The following is a 13,604-nucleotide window of genomic DNA, read 5'->3' as shown; positions in this document are numbered from 1 at the left end:
CCCAGAGATCTTTAGATCATCGGTGAATAAGTACTGGGCTTTGGTATACAAGCAAAGATAATAAAAAGAAGGTGTGTGTAAAGAAAGTGATAAAACAGAGATCTTATTACCCTGCAAGCTCGGCACATTTTAACGGGTTGTGGTTTCAAAGATCAAAGTCAGCTATTTCATATATAAAAATGAACCTAAAGAAAGAATTCTGTATACATTTTATACATCTGGTATAACAAGTCAGATTAAGGAAAAAAACATTTTTACAGCACACCGTCCCTTTAAATCTTCCCTTAGATTTAGAAGTTTCTTCAGTTTTAAAAATGTATCTATTATTATGGTTAGATTTTTATATCTACATATTTTTTTGCATCAATCTAAAGTTGGAACAAGGAATTTGGCAGTACTTTATCAATAAACGACAAAAATATAATAAATATTTACTCCTAATTTTCAATTGGAATTTTTTCTTGAATAACATAAGTATAGGATCCTCAATATTTATGAAAATAATGACTCCCGTGCTGTTTTTTTAACATACATAATATAGAAAATGACAGAAATAATGTAAAAGCAGTAAAACTTAGAGGTAAATGTAATATGCACAAATTAAATAAACAAGGGTGTGGAATCCCTTGGCAATGAAGGCCGCATCCAACTCCTGTTCATAACTAAAGTATATTACAGGTAGAAATCCCCAAATCTCGAATTCCAAAATCCAAACTTATTCTGAAATTCAAACTTATTCTGAAATTCTTTTTAACTAGTATTTAAACAAAAAACATTCAAAAATGACTATTTTCCCTGCCTGCAAGTCACAGTCTTCTCTGCCTGTGTCTTTAGTTTAGTTTTTGTGTTTTAAAATGCAAATAACTGTCTATATTAATTTACCTTTCGGATTACAGTGCTGTACTATCTTTCTGATGTTACTATGTGTACAAATGTATTACATATGATATAACACTACCTTTAGGTTTCATCACAAGTAAATATTGCCGAAATAACATAAGATGTTGTTTTCAATTGGTTCTATCCCCTTTCCCATTTTACAGATGCAAAAATTCCAAACCTTTTCCTGTCCCAAGCAGTTTGGATAAAGGGTTTTCTACATGTATGGTATTTGATATTTATTTAAAGAGATACTGAACCCAAATTCATTTTTTCATGATTCAGATAGAGCATGCAATGTTAAGCAGCTTTCTAATTTACTCCTATTATCAATTTTTCTTCATTCACTTGGTATCTTTATTTGAAAAAGCAGGAATGTGAGCTTACGAGCCAGCCCATTTTTGTCTCAGCACCCTCTATAGTGCTTGCTGATTGGTGGCTGCATTTAGCCAGCAATTATGAAGCACTACCCAGGTGCTGAACCAAAGATGATCCGGCTCATAGAGCTTACATTCCTGCTTTTTAAAATAAAGATACCAGATTAGGGTGCATGATACAAATTAGGAGCTGAGTGCTTTTTTTAAATGTATTTTGTGCAACTGTAAAACTGTGTAAAAATGAAAAAATGTATCATGCACACTAACCTGAAACAGATCAAACAGCTGTAAACAAAGTGGACAATATTACTGATCAGTGAGTGTGCATAGTTTCTGTTACAGGCTGTGAGAATACCTAAGCTCCAAGATGGCACCCCCCAGTACAAAGAGGTGGCGCTTCAGTATCTGGCGCAATTAAGCTATTAAAACCGGAGAGCTGCAGGAATAGGATGAAATACAATAACATAGTGAGTAGTTAATAAGCTTTTGTACTTGTCCCTTTAATGTACATTCCACCCTGTGATTCTTGTTCCTGGCATCAGGGTAAGAGTACGGTGAGTGCCCCTATTCATAGTTTAGCTTTTGTTGTGCAGTCTCTACTAAGTTGCCGTCTCTCTGTTAGCTATCTAGTGTTCCCTTAAATGATGCTGTACTCAAAAAAAAAAAAAATTGTCATCTGTATAAAAACATAAATTATGCTTACCTGATAATTTTCTTTTCTTCAGATGGAAAGCTGCATTCATTACTTTTGGGATAATAAGAACCTGGCCACCAGTAAGGAGGCAAGACACCCCAGCCAAAGGCTTAAATACTCCTCCCACTTCCCTCATCCCCCAGTCATTCTGCCAAGGAACAAGGAACAGAAGAAATACCAGGGTGAAAAGATGCCAGACGAATAAAAATAAGAGACGCCCCACAGAAGAAAAAAGAAATATGGATGGAAAGCTGTGTACTCTTTCCATCTGAAGAAAAGAAAATTATCAGGTAAACATAATTTATGTTTTTCTTTATAAATGGAAAGAGTCCACAGCTGAGTTCATTACTTTTGGGAAAACAATACCCAAGCTATAGAGGACACTGAATGCAAGAACGGGAGAGTAGAATAGGCGGCCCATTCTGAGGGCACCAGGCCTGAAAACCACACCCAACCAAACCCCGCTTTGTCAAAGCGGGGGGAATAAACTAGAAGGAAAAGGCCCCAAGGACACTGACCCGCAGATAGTCCGAAAGCCTAACTAGAGACCACAAGCAAACACACTGAGCCAACACTCCTCCAGGAGACCCAGCAGTCGGTCCCCATGCAACCCTTTAATAGCCCAAGCAATAAAATCCCCAAAAGGGAGAGGACAAGGGGGAGCCATAGGGATACCCAAAAGGTATAGCAAGATCCATAAGGAAAAAAAACCCTCCAAAAGAAAACCAAATTCACAGAGACCCGAAAGGATCCTGAGAACAAGGGGAGACGACGTCCAACCCAGCCAGAACCACAAGGAGCAAACCGGGCATCATCAAGGAGAAGAAAAATCTCCCAAACATCGTGCAACAGCAACGAAAAAACAAAATTTATGCTTACCTGATAAATTCATTTCTCCTGTAGTGTGGTCAGTCCACGGGTCATCATTACTTCTGGGATATTATCTCCTCCCCTACAGGAAGTGCAAGAGGATTCACCCAGCAGAGCTGCCACATAGCTCCTCCCCTCCACGTCACCCCCAGTCATTCGACCAAAGGACCAACGAGAAAGGAGAAGCCCAAGGGTGTAGTGGTGACTGGAGTATAATCCAAAAAAATCTTTAGCCTGCCATAAAAAACAGGGCGGGCCGTGGACTGACCACACTACAGGAGAAATGAATTTATCAGGTAAGCATAAATTTTGTTTTCTCCTGTTAAGTGTGGTCAGTCCACGGGTCATCATTACTTCTGGGATACCAATACCAAAGCAAAAGTACACGGATGACGGGAGGGACAGGCAGGCTCTTTATACGGAGGGAACCACTGCCTGAAGAACCTTTCTCCCAAAAACAGCCTCCGAAGAAGCAAAAGTGTCAAATTTGTAAAATTTGGAAAAAGTATGAAGAGAAGACCAAGTTGCAGCCTTGCAAATCTGTTCAACAGAAGCCTCATTCTTAAAGGCCCAAGTGGAAGCCACAGCTCTAGTAGAATGAGCTGTAATTCTTTCAGGAGGCTGCTGTCCAGCAGTCTCATAGGCTAATCGTATTATGCTACGAAGCCAAAAAGAGAGAGAGGTAGCCGAAGCTTTTTGACCTCTCCTCTGACCAGAATAAACGACAAACAGGGAAGACGTTTGACGAAAATCCTTAGTTGCCTGTAGATAAAATTTCAGGGCACGGACTACATCTAGATTGTGTAGCAGACGTTCCTTCTTCGAGGAAGGATTAGGACACAAAGATGGAACAACAATCTCTTGATTGATATTCCTGTTAGTGACCACCTTAGGTAGGAACCCAGGTTTAGTACGCAGAACTACCTTGTCTGAATGAAAAATCAGATAAGGAGAATCACAATGTAAGGCAGATAACTCAGAGACTCTTCGAGCCGAGGAAATAGCCATTAAAAACAGAACTTTCCAAGATAACAACTTGATATCAATGGAATGAAGGGGTTCAAACGGAACACCCTGTAAAACATTAAGAACTAAGTTCAAACTCCATGGTGGAGCAACAGTTTTAAACACAGGCTTGATCCTAGCTAAAGCCTGACAAAAAGCTTGAACGTCCGGAACTTCTGACAGACGTTTGTGTAAAAGAATGGACAGAGCTGAAATCTGTCCCTTTAAAGAACTAGCGGATAACCCCTTTTCTAAACCTTCTTGTAGAAAAGACAATATCCTTGGAATCCTAACCTTACTCCATGAGTAACTCTTGGATTCGCACCAATATAAGTATTTACGCCATATTTTATGGTAAATCCTTCTGGTAACCGGCTTCCTAGCCTGTATTAAGGTATCAATAACTGGCTCAGAAAACCCACGTTTTGATAAAATCAAGCGTTCAATTTCCAAGCAGTCAGCTTCAGAGAAGTTAGATTTTGATGTTTGAATGGACCCTGGATCAGAAGGTCCTGTTTCAGAGGTAGAGACCAAGGCGGACAGGATGACATGTCCACTAGATCTGCATACCAAGTCCTGCGTGGCCATGCAGGTGCTATTAGAATCACTGATGCTCTCTCCTGTTTGATTCTGGCAATCAATCGAGGAAGCATCGGGAAGGGTGGAAACACATAAGCCATCCCGAAGGTCCAAGGTGCTGTCAAAGCATCTATCAGAACCGCTCCCGGATCCCTGGATCTGGACCCGTAGCGAGGAAGCTTGGCGTTCTGACGAGACGCCATGAGATCTATCTCTGGTTTGCCCCAACGTCGAAGTATCTGGGCAAAGACCTCCGGATGAAGTTCCCACTCCCCCGGATGAAAAGTCTGACGACTTAAGAAATCCGCCTCCCAGTTCTCCACTCCCGGGATGTGGATTGCAGACAGGTGGCAAGAGTGAGACTCTGCCCAGCGAATTATCTTTGATACTTCCATCATTGCTAGGGAGCTTCTTGTCCCTCCCTGATGGTTGATGTAAGCTACAGTCGTGATGTTGTCCGACTGAAACCTGATGAACCCCCGAGTTGTTAACTGGGGCCAAGCCAGAAGGGCATTGAGAACTGCTCTCAATTCCAGAATGTTTATTGGAAGGAGACTCTCCTCCTGATTCCATAGTCCCTGAGCCTTCAGAGAATTCCAGACAGCGCCCCAACCTAGTAGGCTGGCGTCTGTTGTTACAATTGTCCAGTCTGGCCTGCTGAATGGCATCCCCCTGGACAGGTGTGGCCGATAAAGCCACCATAGAAGAGAATTTCTGGTCTCTTGATTCAGATTCAGAGTGGGGGACAAATCTGAGTAATCCCCATTCCACTGACTTAGCATGCACAATTGCAGCGGTCTGAGATGTAGGCGTGCAAAAGGGACTATTGGGTCCATTGCCGCTACCATTAAGCCGATCACCTCCATGCATTGAGCTACTGACGGGTGTTGAATGGAATGAAGGACACGGCATGCATTTTGAAGCTTTGTTAACCTGTCTTCTGTCAGGTAAATCTTCATTTCTACAGAATCTATCAGAGTCCCCAAGAAAGGAACTCTTGTGAGTGGAAAGAGAGAACTCTTCTTTTCGTTCACCTTCCATCCATGCGACCTTAGAAATGCCAGTACTAACTCTGTATGAGACTTGGCAGTTTGAAAGCTTGAAGCTTGTATCAGAATGTCGTCTAGGTACGGAGCTACCGAAATTCCTCGCGGTCTTAGTACCGCCAGAAGAGTACCCAGAACCTTTGTGAAGATTCTTGGAGCCGTAGCCAGTCCGAATGGAAGAGCTACAAACTGGTAATGCCTGTCTAGAAAGGCAAACCTTAGATACCGGTAATGATTTCTGTGAATCGGTATGTGAAGGTAAGCATCCTTTAAATCCACTGTGGTCATGTACTGACCCTCTTGGATCATGGGCAAAATTGTTCGAATCGTTTCCATCTTGAACGATGGAACTCTTAGGAATTTGTTTAGGATCTTTAAATCCAAGATTGGCCTGAAAGTTCCCTCTTTTTTGGGAACTACAAATAGATTTGAGTAAAACCCTTGTCCTTGTTCCGACCGCGGAACTGGATGGATCACTCCCATTAATAAAAGATCTTGTACGCAGCGTAGGAACGCTTCTTTCTTTATTTGGTTTGTTGATAACCTTGACAGATGAAATCTCCCTCTTGGGGGAGAGGATTTGAAGTCCAGAAGGTATCCCTGAGATATGATCTCTAACGCCCAGGGATCCTGAACATCTCTTGCCCAAGCCTGGGTGAAGAGAGAAAGTCTGCCCCCTACTAGATCCGGTCCCGGATCGGGGGCCCTCGATTCATGCTGTCTTAGGGGCAGCAGCAGGTTTCCTGGCCTGCTTGCCCTTGTTCCAGGACTGGTTAGGTTTCCAGCCTTGTCTGTAGCGAGCAACAGCTCCTTCCTGTTTTGGTGCAGAGGAAGTTGATGCTGTTCCTGCTTTGAAATTACGAAAGGAACGAAAATTAGACTGTCTAGCCCTAGGTTTGGCTTTGTCCTGAGGCAGGGCATGGCCTTTACCTCCTGTAATGTCAGCGATAATCTCTTTCAACCCGGGCCCGAATAAGGTTTGCCCTTTGAAAGGTATATTAAGCAATTTAGATTTAGAAGTAACATCAGCTGACCAGGATTTTAGCCACAGTGCTCTGCGTGCCTGAATGGCAAATCCGGAATTCTTAGCCGTAAGTTTAGTTAAATGTACTACGGCATCTGAAATAAATGAGTTAGCTAACTTAAGGGCTTTAAGTTTGTCTGTAATCTCATCTAGTGTAGATGATTGAAGTGTCTCCTCCAGAGACTCAAACCAAAATGCTGCTGCAGCCGTGACAGGCGCAATACATGCAAGAGGTTGCAATATAAAACCTTGTTGAACAAACATTTTCTTAAGGTAACCCTCTAATTTTTTATCCATTGGATCTGAAAAGGCACAGCTATCCTCCACCGGGATAGTGGTACGCTTAGCTAAAGTAGAAACTGCTCCCTCCACCTTAGGGACCGTTTGCCATAAGTCCCGTGTGGTGGCGTCTATTGGAAACATTTTTCTAAATATCGGAGGGGGTGAGAACGGCACACCGGGCCTATCCCACTCCTTAGTAACAATTTCAGTAAGTCTCTTAGGTATAGGAAAAACATCAGTACTCGCCGGTACCGCAAAATATTTATCCAACCTACACATTTTCTCTGGTATTGCAACTGTGTTACAATCATTCAGAGCCGCTAACACCTCCCCTAGTAATACACAGAGGTTTTCCAGCTTAAATTTAAAATTTGAAATATCTGAATCCAATCTATTTGGATCAGAACCGTCACCCACAGAATGAAGTTCTCCGTCCTCATGTTCTGCCGCCTGTGACGCAGTGTCTGACATGGCCCTAATATTATCAGCGCACTCTGTTCTCACCCCAGAGTGATCACGCTTGCCTCTAAGTTCTGGTAATTTAGCCAAAACTTCAGTCATAACAGTAGCCATATCCTGTAATGTGATTTGAAATGGCCGCCCAGATGTACTCGGCGCTACAATATCACGCACCTCCCGAGCGGGAGATGCAGGTACTGACACGTGAGGCGAGTTAGTCGGCATAACTCTCCCCTCGTTGTCTGGTGAAATATGTTCAATTTGTACAGATTGACTTTTATTTAAAGTAGCATCAATACAGTTAGTACATAAACTTCTATTGGGCTCCACTTTGGCATTAGCACATATAGCACATGTATCTTCCTCTGAATCAGACATGTTTAACACACTAGCAATTAACTAGCAACTTGGAAATACTTTTTCAAGTAATTTACAATAATATGAAAACGAACTGTGCCTATAAGAAGCACAGAAAAAATTATGACAGTTGAAAATAATTAAGTTATAGCATCAATCTTTGTCAGAAATATACAATTTTAGCAAAGGATTGCTCCCATTAGCAAAGGATAACTAACCCAGGCAGCAGAAAAATTACACAAATAAACGTTTTTTATCACAGTCAACTACAATCTTCACAGCTCTGCTGTGATGATTACCTCCCTCAAAAAAAGGCTTTGGAGATCCCTGAGTTCTGTAGAGATGAACCGGATCATGCAGGAAGAAAATGAACCTCTGACTGAGTTTTTTGATGCGTAGTAAAAGCGCCAAAAATGGCCCCTCCCCCTCACACATAACAGTGAGAGAGATCAGTGAACTGCTTTAATTTAAACAAAACTATTGCCAAGTGGAAAAAATAGTGCCCAAAACATTTTTTCACCCAGTACCTCAGAGAAATAAACGTTTTTACATGCCAGCAAAAAAACGTTTAACCTCAATAAATTAATTATTATTTAAAACCTATTGCAAGTCCCTGCAAATTAGGTTAAGTCTATGCATACAGTATAAATCCAGTGAAGTACCATTCCCCAGAATACTGAAGTGTAAAATATACATACATGACAGCCTGATACCAGCTACATCTACTGCATTTAAGGCTGAGTTTACATTATAACGGTATGGCAGGATTTTCTCATCAATTCCATGTCAGAAAATAAACAAACTGCTACATACCTCTTTGCAGATTAATCTGCCCGCTGTCCCCTGATCTGAAGTTTACCTCTCCTCAGATGGCCGAGAAACAGCAATATGATCTTAACTACTCCGGCTAAAATCATAGAAAAAACTCCGGTAGATTCTTCTTCAAATTCTACCAGAGAATGAATAACACACTCCGGTGCTATTATAAAATAACAAACTTTTGATTGAAGGTAATAAACTAATTAAATCACCACAGTCCTCTCACACATCCTATCTATTCGTTGGGTGCAAGAGAATGACTGGGGGTGACGTGGAGGGGAGGAGCTATGTGGCAGCTCTGCTGGGTGAATCCTCTTGCACTTCCTGTAGGGGAGGAGATAATATCCCAGAAGTAATGATGACCCGTGGACTGACCACACTTAACAGGAGAAAGATGGCTGAAGACAAATGTCCTCAAACATCAGAACTCAGAGACTGAGCAAACAGAAAAATTACTGGTAGCAAAAGAAGATAAACATCTGAGTCCAGTAACAAGCTGCCATCCGTAAGAAGACACAGAGAAAAAACACTATCCGTTAGGAAGAGCGGCCAAACAAAACTTTAGATTGTCCAACCTCCAAGACAGAGGGCACACACCAGGCAATCCAGGCCGCCAGGTCTACTCACAGATCTCAAACAGGGGAGAGGCACAGAACCTCAAAAAAAAGGTACACTAACAACCCCAAAGAGGATGAACAGCAGATCTCAGATCCTACACCTAGCCGGACCAGTCCAAGCAACGGCAGATCTGAAGCAGGGGAATCAAGGAACCCCAAGAGGGCGGAAGAATGGACACAGCCACTTCAACCTAGAGACAATCGAGCAGGCGTTAGACCCAAGGAGATCTAGCAAAGCCACCCAACTAAGTCACAATGCGGAGCCAGCAGCTCCCCAGATGGAAAGGAACAACTCAAAGAGCAGACCAATCCCTGAATCGGAGTAAACATCTGTTCCAACCTCCTGAATACAGGAGAGGCACCTAAAAAAGGAACCACACCTCTGTAAGGAGGATAACGAGCCCCTAGAAGAGGAGAGCATCGATAAACACCTGCCCATAAGACAGGAAGGAAGATGTAGAAAGAATCGAGAGAACATGAAAGCCACGTCACTGACGAACACGGAAAGGACCCCTTAAAACACCATCATGCTAGCACACATACCAGGCGCAGGAGTGACAGCTGAGCAACTGCACACCTTCCGCTTGCTAGGCAGGAAAGCCCACCATCAGGTTACATCAGTTGGCTGTCCCAAGGGAACCGTATCGTCCGGTATAAGACAAGCTCCAAGGAGCCCCGGCTCTCAGAAAATCTGGCCAAGTAGTAAAACAGAACAGCTAGAACAAGGGCTAAGCCCAAGTACCCTGGAAACTGGAACCCTCAGATTGCTACAGTACAGAGTAACCACAGAGCATTAGTATGCTTAGCTAGCTGTCCAGCTAGCCACGAGCTCCAGGCACAAGGGGAACAGTGAGGACAAGTCACCCGAACAGAGCAACAGCAAGTCTCCGCATCACCTCAGATAGGAAGTCAGAGGACAGTAAAATATGGGTTTGGATGCCACATGGATGGCAATACCTGAACCATATGAGCAGAAAGCCACTAGGACCTCTTCTACCCAAGAAGGAGATGAAGAGCATTCCCAACACCGGGGAGGGACCCCTAACTGGAGCCCAAAAAGACCCCACTGTCTAATGTCCCGAAAAAGGGACAATCAACTCCCAAAAGGAATCCAAGTCCCCAGAAGGTGACCGAATCCACAAGGAGAAACGGACAAAGTCTAAAAAGGTCTCAATGAAGAACAGAACCACTAAAGGAACAAGTCCAAAAAGGACAATTCCCAGAGCCTCCTAAAGGCAAAACTGCCCACGGTGGAAAAAAGGCGCTAAATCACGTGGAAAGGAATACTCTAGGTCCCGAGGGTATCGGAAGAAACAGAAAGTGACGCAGCTGAATTCACTGACTCAGTCTGGTGTCACTTTCTGTTGCTTCCGATACCCTTGAGACCTAGAGTATTCCTTCCCACATGGTGGGAAGGTTAGAGGGTTTAGCACCTTTTTTTCCGCCGAGGGCGGTTTTGCCTTTAGGAGGCTCTGGAAATTGTCCTTTTTGGACCCGCAAGTCCTCTTCAGAATACTTAGATGAAAACGTGTAAACTAAATAACAAGAAACATAAATGATATTGTGAGCACTCGGCGCCCCAACCTGACCAGCTAGGTAGAATAGGCGCCACGTGTCTGAATAAGCCACGAGTAAGAATATCTCAACCCAAGCAGGACCAGCCTGCGACCCGGGTCATAACTGCCAAGTTGGCTAAATCCGCACTCAGAGAGGGAGGAAAAAAAACAGACAAACATGGTACTGACGTGTCCCGAACAACTTCCATAGAAGAAAACAGCGAGTATCGATCCCAGAGAAGGTTCCTGAAGGAAACATAGAATAAAAGAAAAAATGAAAATTCATCCTAGCGGATAAAATAAAATGACAGGCAACCCGAAGGTTAACGCCCAAGAAGAACAGAAGACCCGAGGACCAGCCTAACGGAAACCCTGTTCCTCCAACAAAACTGGGAAGGATCTCGATAACAAGACTTAAAGGAGATTACTTCATTCCCCCCATGTCTAATGAGGTGAGCCATTCGAAGTAGGAGACTGATGAGTCCCATAGCCGAGAAGGATAGGGTCCCCAAACAACTCAAAAACGTGTCTGAGTAGAACACAAAGGTGAGCCATCCTGCAACGAAAGGCACAACACTCAGGAACAGTTACACCCGCAGGGAACTGCACATGCCCTCCCATGGCCGAGAGAACCGGCGCAATCGGGCACGAGCACGAGCACAATCGCAAATAAACATCTGGACTTTGTAGACGAGCAAGCGCCAAAAGATGTAAAAGCAAAAAAGTGCCACAACCTCCGGGGGGAACAATCCCTGGGTTACCTGCATGTGTAGTAGTAGAAGGGATCGGTAGAAAACACGCCTCCCGGAGGACACGCCCCCCCAAGGCGGATGGCTCAGCAGTCCCTTGAATCCCCGAGCCAGAGGAACAAGGCGCCAGAGGACGGCCTAAATAACATAACTGACTGACCTGAGTCAATGGGGCCAATTCGCATTCGTCACAGGACGAAGAATCTGAATCAGAAAGTTGAACAATCTCAAAATCAGCATCCTCCATAATTGGATAAAGGATACAAAAAGATGGACTATATATTAAACAATTTAGAGGGCACCTGAAACCCACAATGGCTGGGGCACTCACCACCTCCAATGTACCAGACAACAGCGGACCAGATTTCTCCGTCTCCACACAGTCATGAATGCGAAAATGGGAGACGAGAACGTAAACATGCCTGGTCACAAGGTGAACCATACAGTTAAAAAAAAGCGCGCCCAATCGTAAAGGTCGCGTCACTTCAAAAGGCCGTTATGTTCCAAAAAGCCACGAGCCCAGTTAACTCTACACATAAGCAGATTGAATCACATAACAAACATGATTAAAAAAAACCCTGTTCAATAATCCCCCTCAGGAGATATTAACCCTTGATTCCAAGATACTATAAGGAGTTCCACTGAGACCCTGTATTTTTCATGTAAGTTTGCAGGAATAAATGAGTTACAGTACATTCATGAAGAAGTAAAATGAAACGATCTTACCGGAATCTATGCTGTGGAACAGGAACACGGCCCTTCAAGTGTGACGGATAGCAGCATCGCCTTCGCCATGGACTTGAGAGAAGAAAGCAGAGAGCAAAGCAAAGTTCGACAACGCCGATTGCTTGTGGAGTTGTTAAAATGAATCGGGATGGTTTCGCATAAAGACTCTTCCTGCATCTCGGGACTCTAACTTTCATCCAAGCCCTCACTGAGAGACTGACAGGATTACTTAAAACTCCCGTCCTATGTCGAAGAGTACTACCCTCTATAAGAGACAAAAACAAACTTCTGACACTTCTCTGCCAACCTCCTGGGACGAAAGGCAAAGAATGACTGGGGGATGAGGGAAGTGGAAGGAATATTTAAGCCTTTGGCTGGGGTGTCTTTGCCTCCTCCTGGTGGCCAGGTTCTTATTTCCCAAAAGTAATGGGACATAAAACAAGTTGGGATAGAGACAAAATAATATAATATGTACTTTAATTACTTTACCTGCAAATTTATACTGCAGTGCCTCGACATTAACCCTTTCTTTTTAGTTTCTGAATTGTAAAGCTCTAACTCCCCCCCACACAATTCCTTTTATGGCTGTATCTATGTTTATTGTTATTTGGTAAAATGCAAAAGTGAATAGGGATTATCTGCTGGAGCAGACCTAGAAGCTGTGAACTCAGTTGAAATACAATGCCTGTGTCTAAACACTGATAAGAGGGGTGGAGTTAGCTACTCCAGGCAGTTTAGCTATGTTAATCATTTTGCTTATTTTTGAAAATTATTTTAAAATACTTGCCAGCAATTTTTAAACAATTTTTTATTTTATTTTTTAGCCCTTTTAAGATATGCACAGATCTCAACATGTTTTACAACACTCTAAGCACTAGACATAACTGATGTTATCAGTTATAATAATACGCATATTAATTATATCATTTTTGTACAAACAAGTGAATAATCTTCCAATCCAAGCATTGTATTTAAATATTAGCACACACACCCTTAATAAGACTTACTTTGTCTGATGCCTCTGAAGCCAGAAGATTGGTAGCAAGAGTCTGGAGTTTATGATGTGCTACGGTTTTCAGTGCAGCAAGACTACGTCTGGTCATAGCTTGTTTTAAATTGACTGCTGAATGGCTGAGTGCATCCACTGCTGCAGGCACAGCTTCATCACAAGCATTAAGTATCTCGACAGCTGTGATCCCCATCACGCAACGATCTAGTGCACCTGCATCGCCAAACAAACTAATATATTACCCTCATCACATATCATTAAAAACAGATAAAATGAAATGTTTTACAACTTTCTGCTGCAAAGTCTTAGAGGAAACATTACAAGTCATTATACAATGCAATAATACCATGGGAATGGAACTTTTAGCCCACATCAAATTTACCAGGATTTTATCTCATTTTACCTATTTCCTCCCTATGTGACACCCTTGTTTACTGTCAGTGTGTTTGGTTGAGAGCTAGTATGTGTGGCTGTAGGTTAGGATCCAGGAGACCATGGAGCGATTCTTGAGCCTATCGCCAGTGAGTGCTGGCTATTCTATGCGTACTGTTTGATA

General features: G+C 42.9%; 1 protein-coding gene across 1 annotated transcript in view; it reads right to left on the bottom strand.

Moving 5' to 3' along the window:
• WDR7 (WD repeat domain 7) overlaps positions 1-13,604 on the bottom strand; it is a 1,007,279-nt gene that overhangs the window by 747,048 nt on the left and 246,627 nt on the right. The window contains 1 exon segment of the mRNA XM_053701142.1: positions 13,047-13,261. Coding sequence (XP_053557117.1) covers positions 13,047-13,261 — 215 coding nt within the window.

The sequence above is a fragment of the Bombina bombina genome, chromosome 2 (assembly GCF_027579735.1).
Source record: "Bombina bombina isolate aBomBom1 chromosome 2, aBomBom1.pri, whole genome shotgun sequence".
Classification (NCBI taxonomy): Eukaryota; Metazoa; Chordata; class Amphibia; order Anura; family Bombinatoridae; genus Bombina; species Bombina bombina.
The sequence above is the reverse complement of the archived record's forward strand: the minus strand, read 5'-3'. Positions and strand labels throughout refer to the sequence as shown.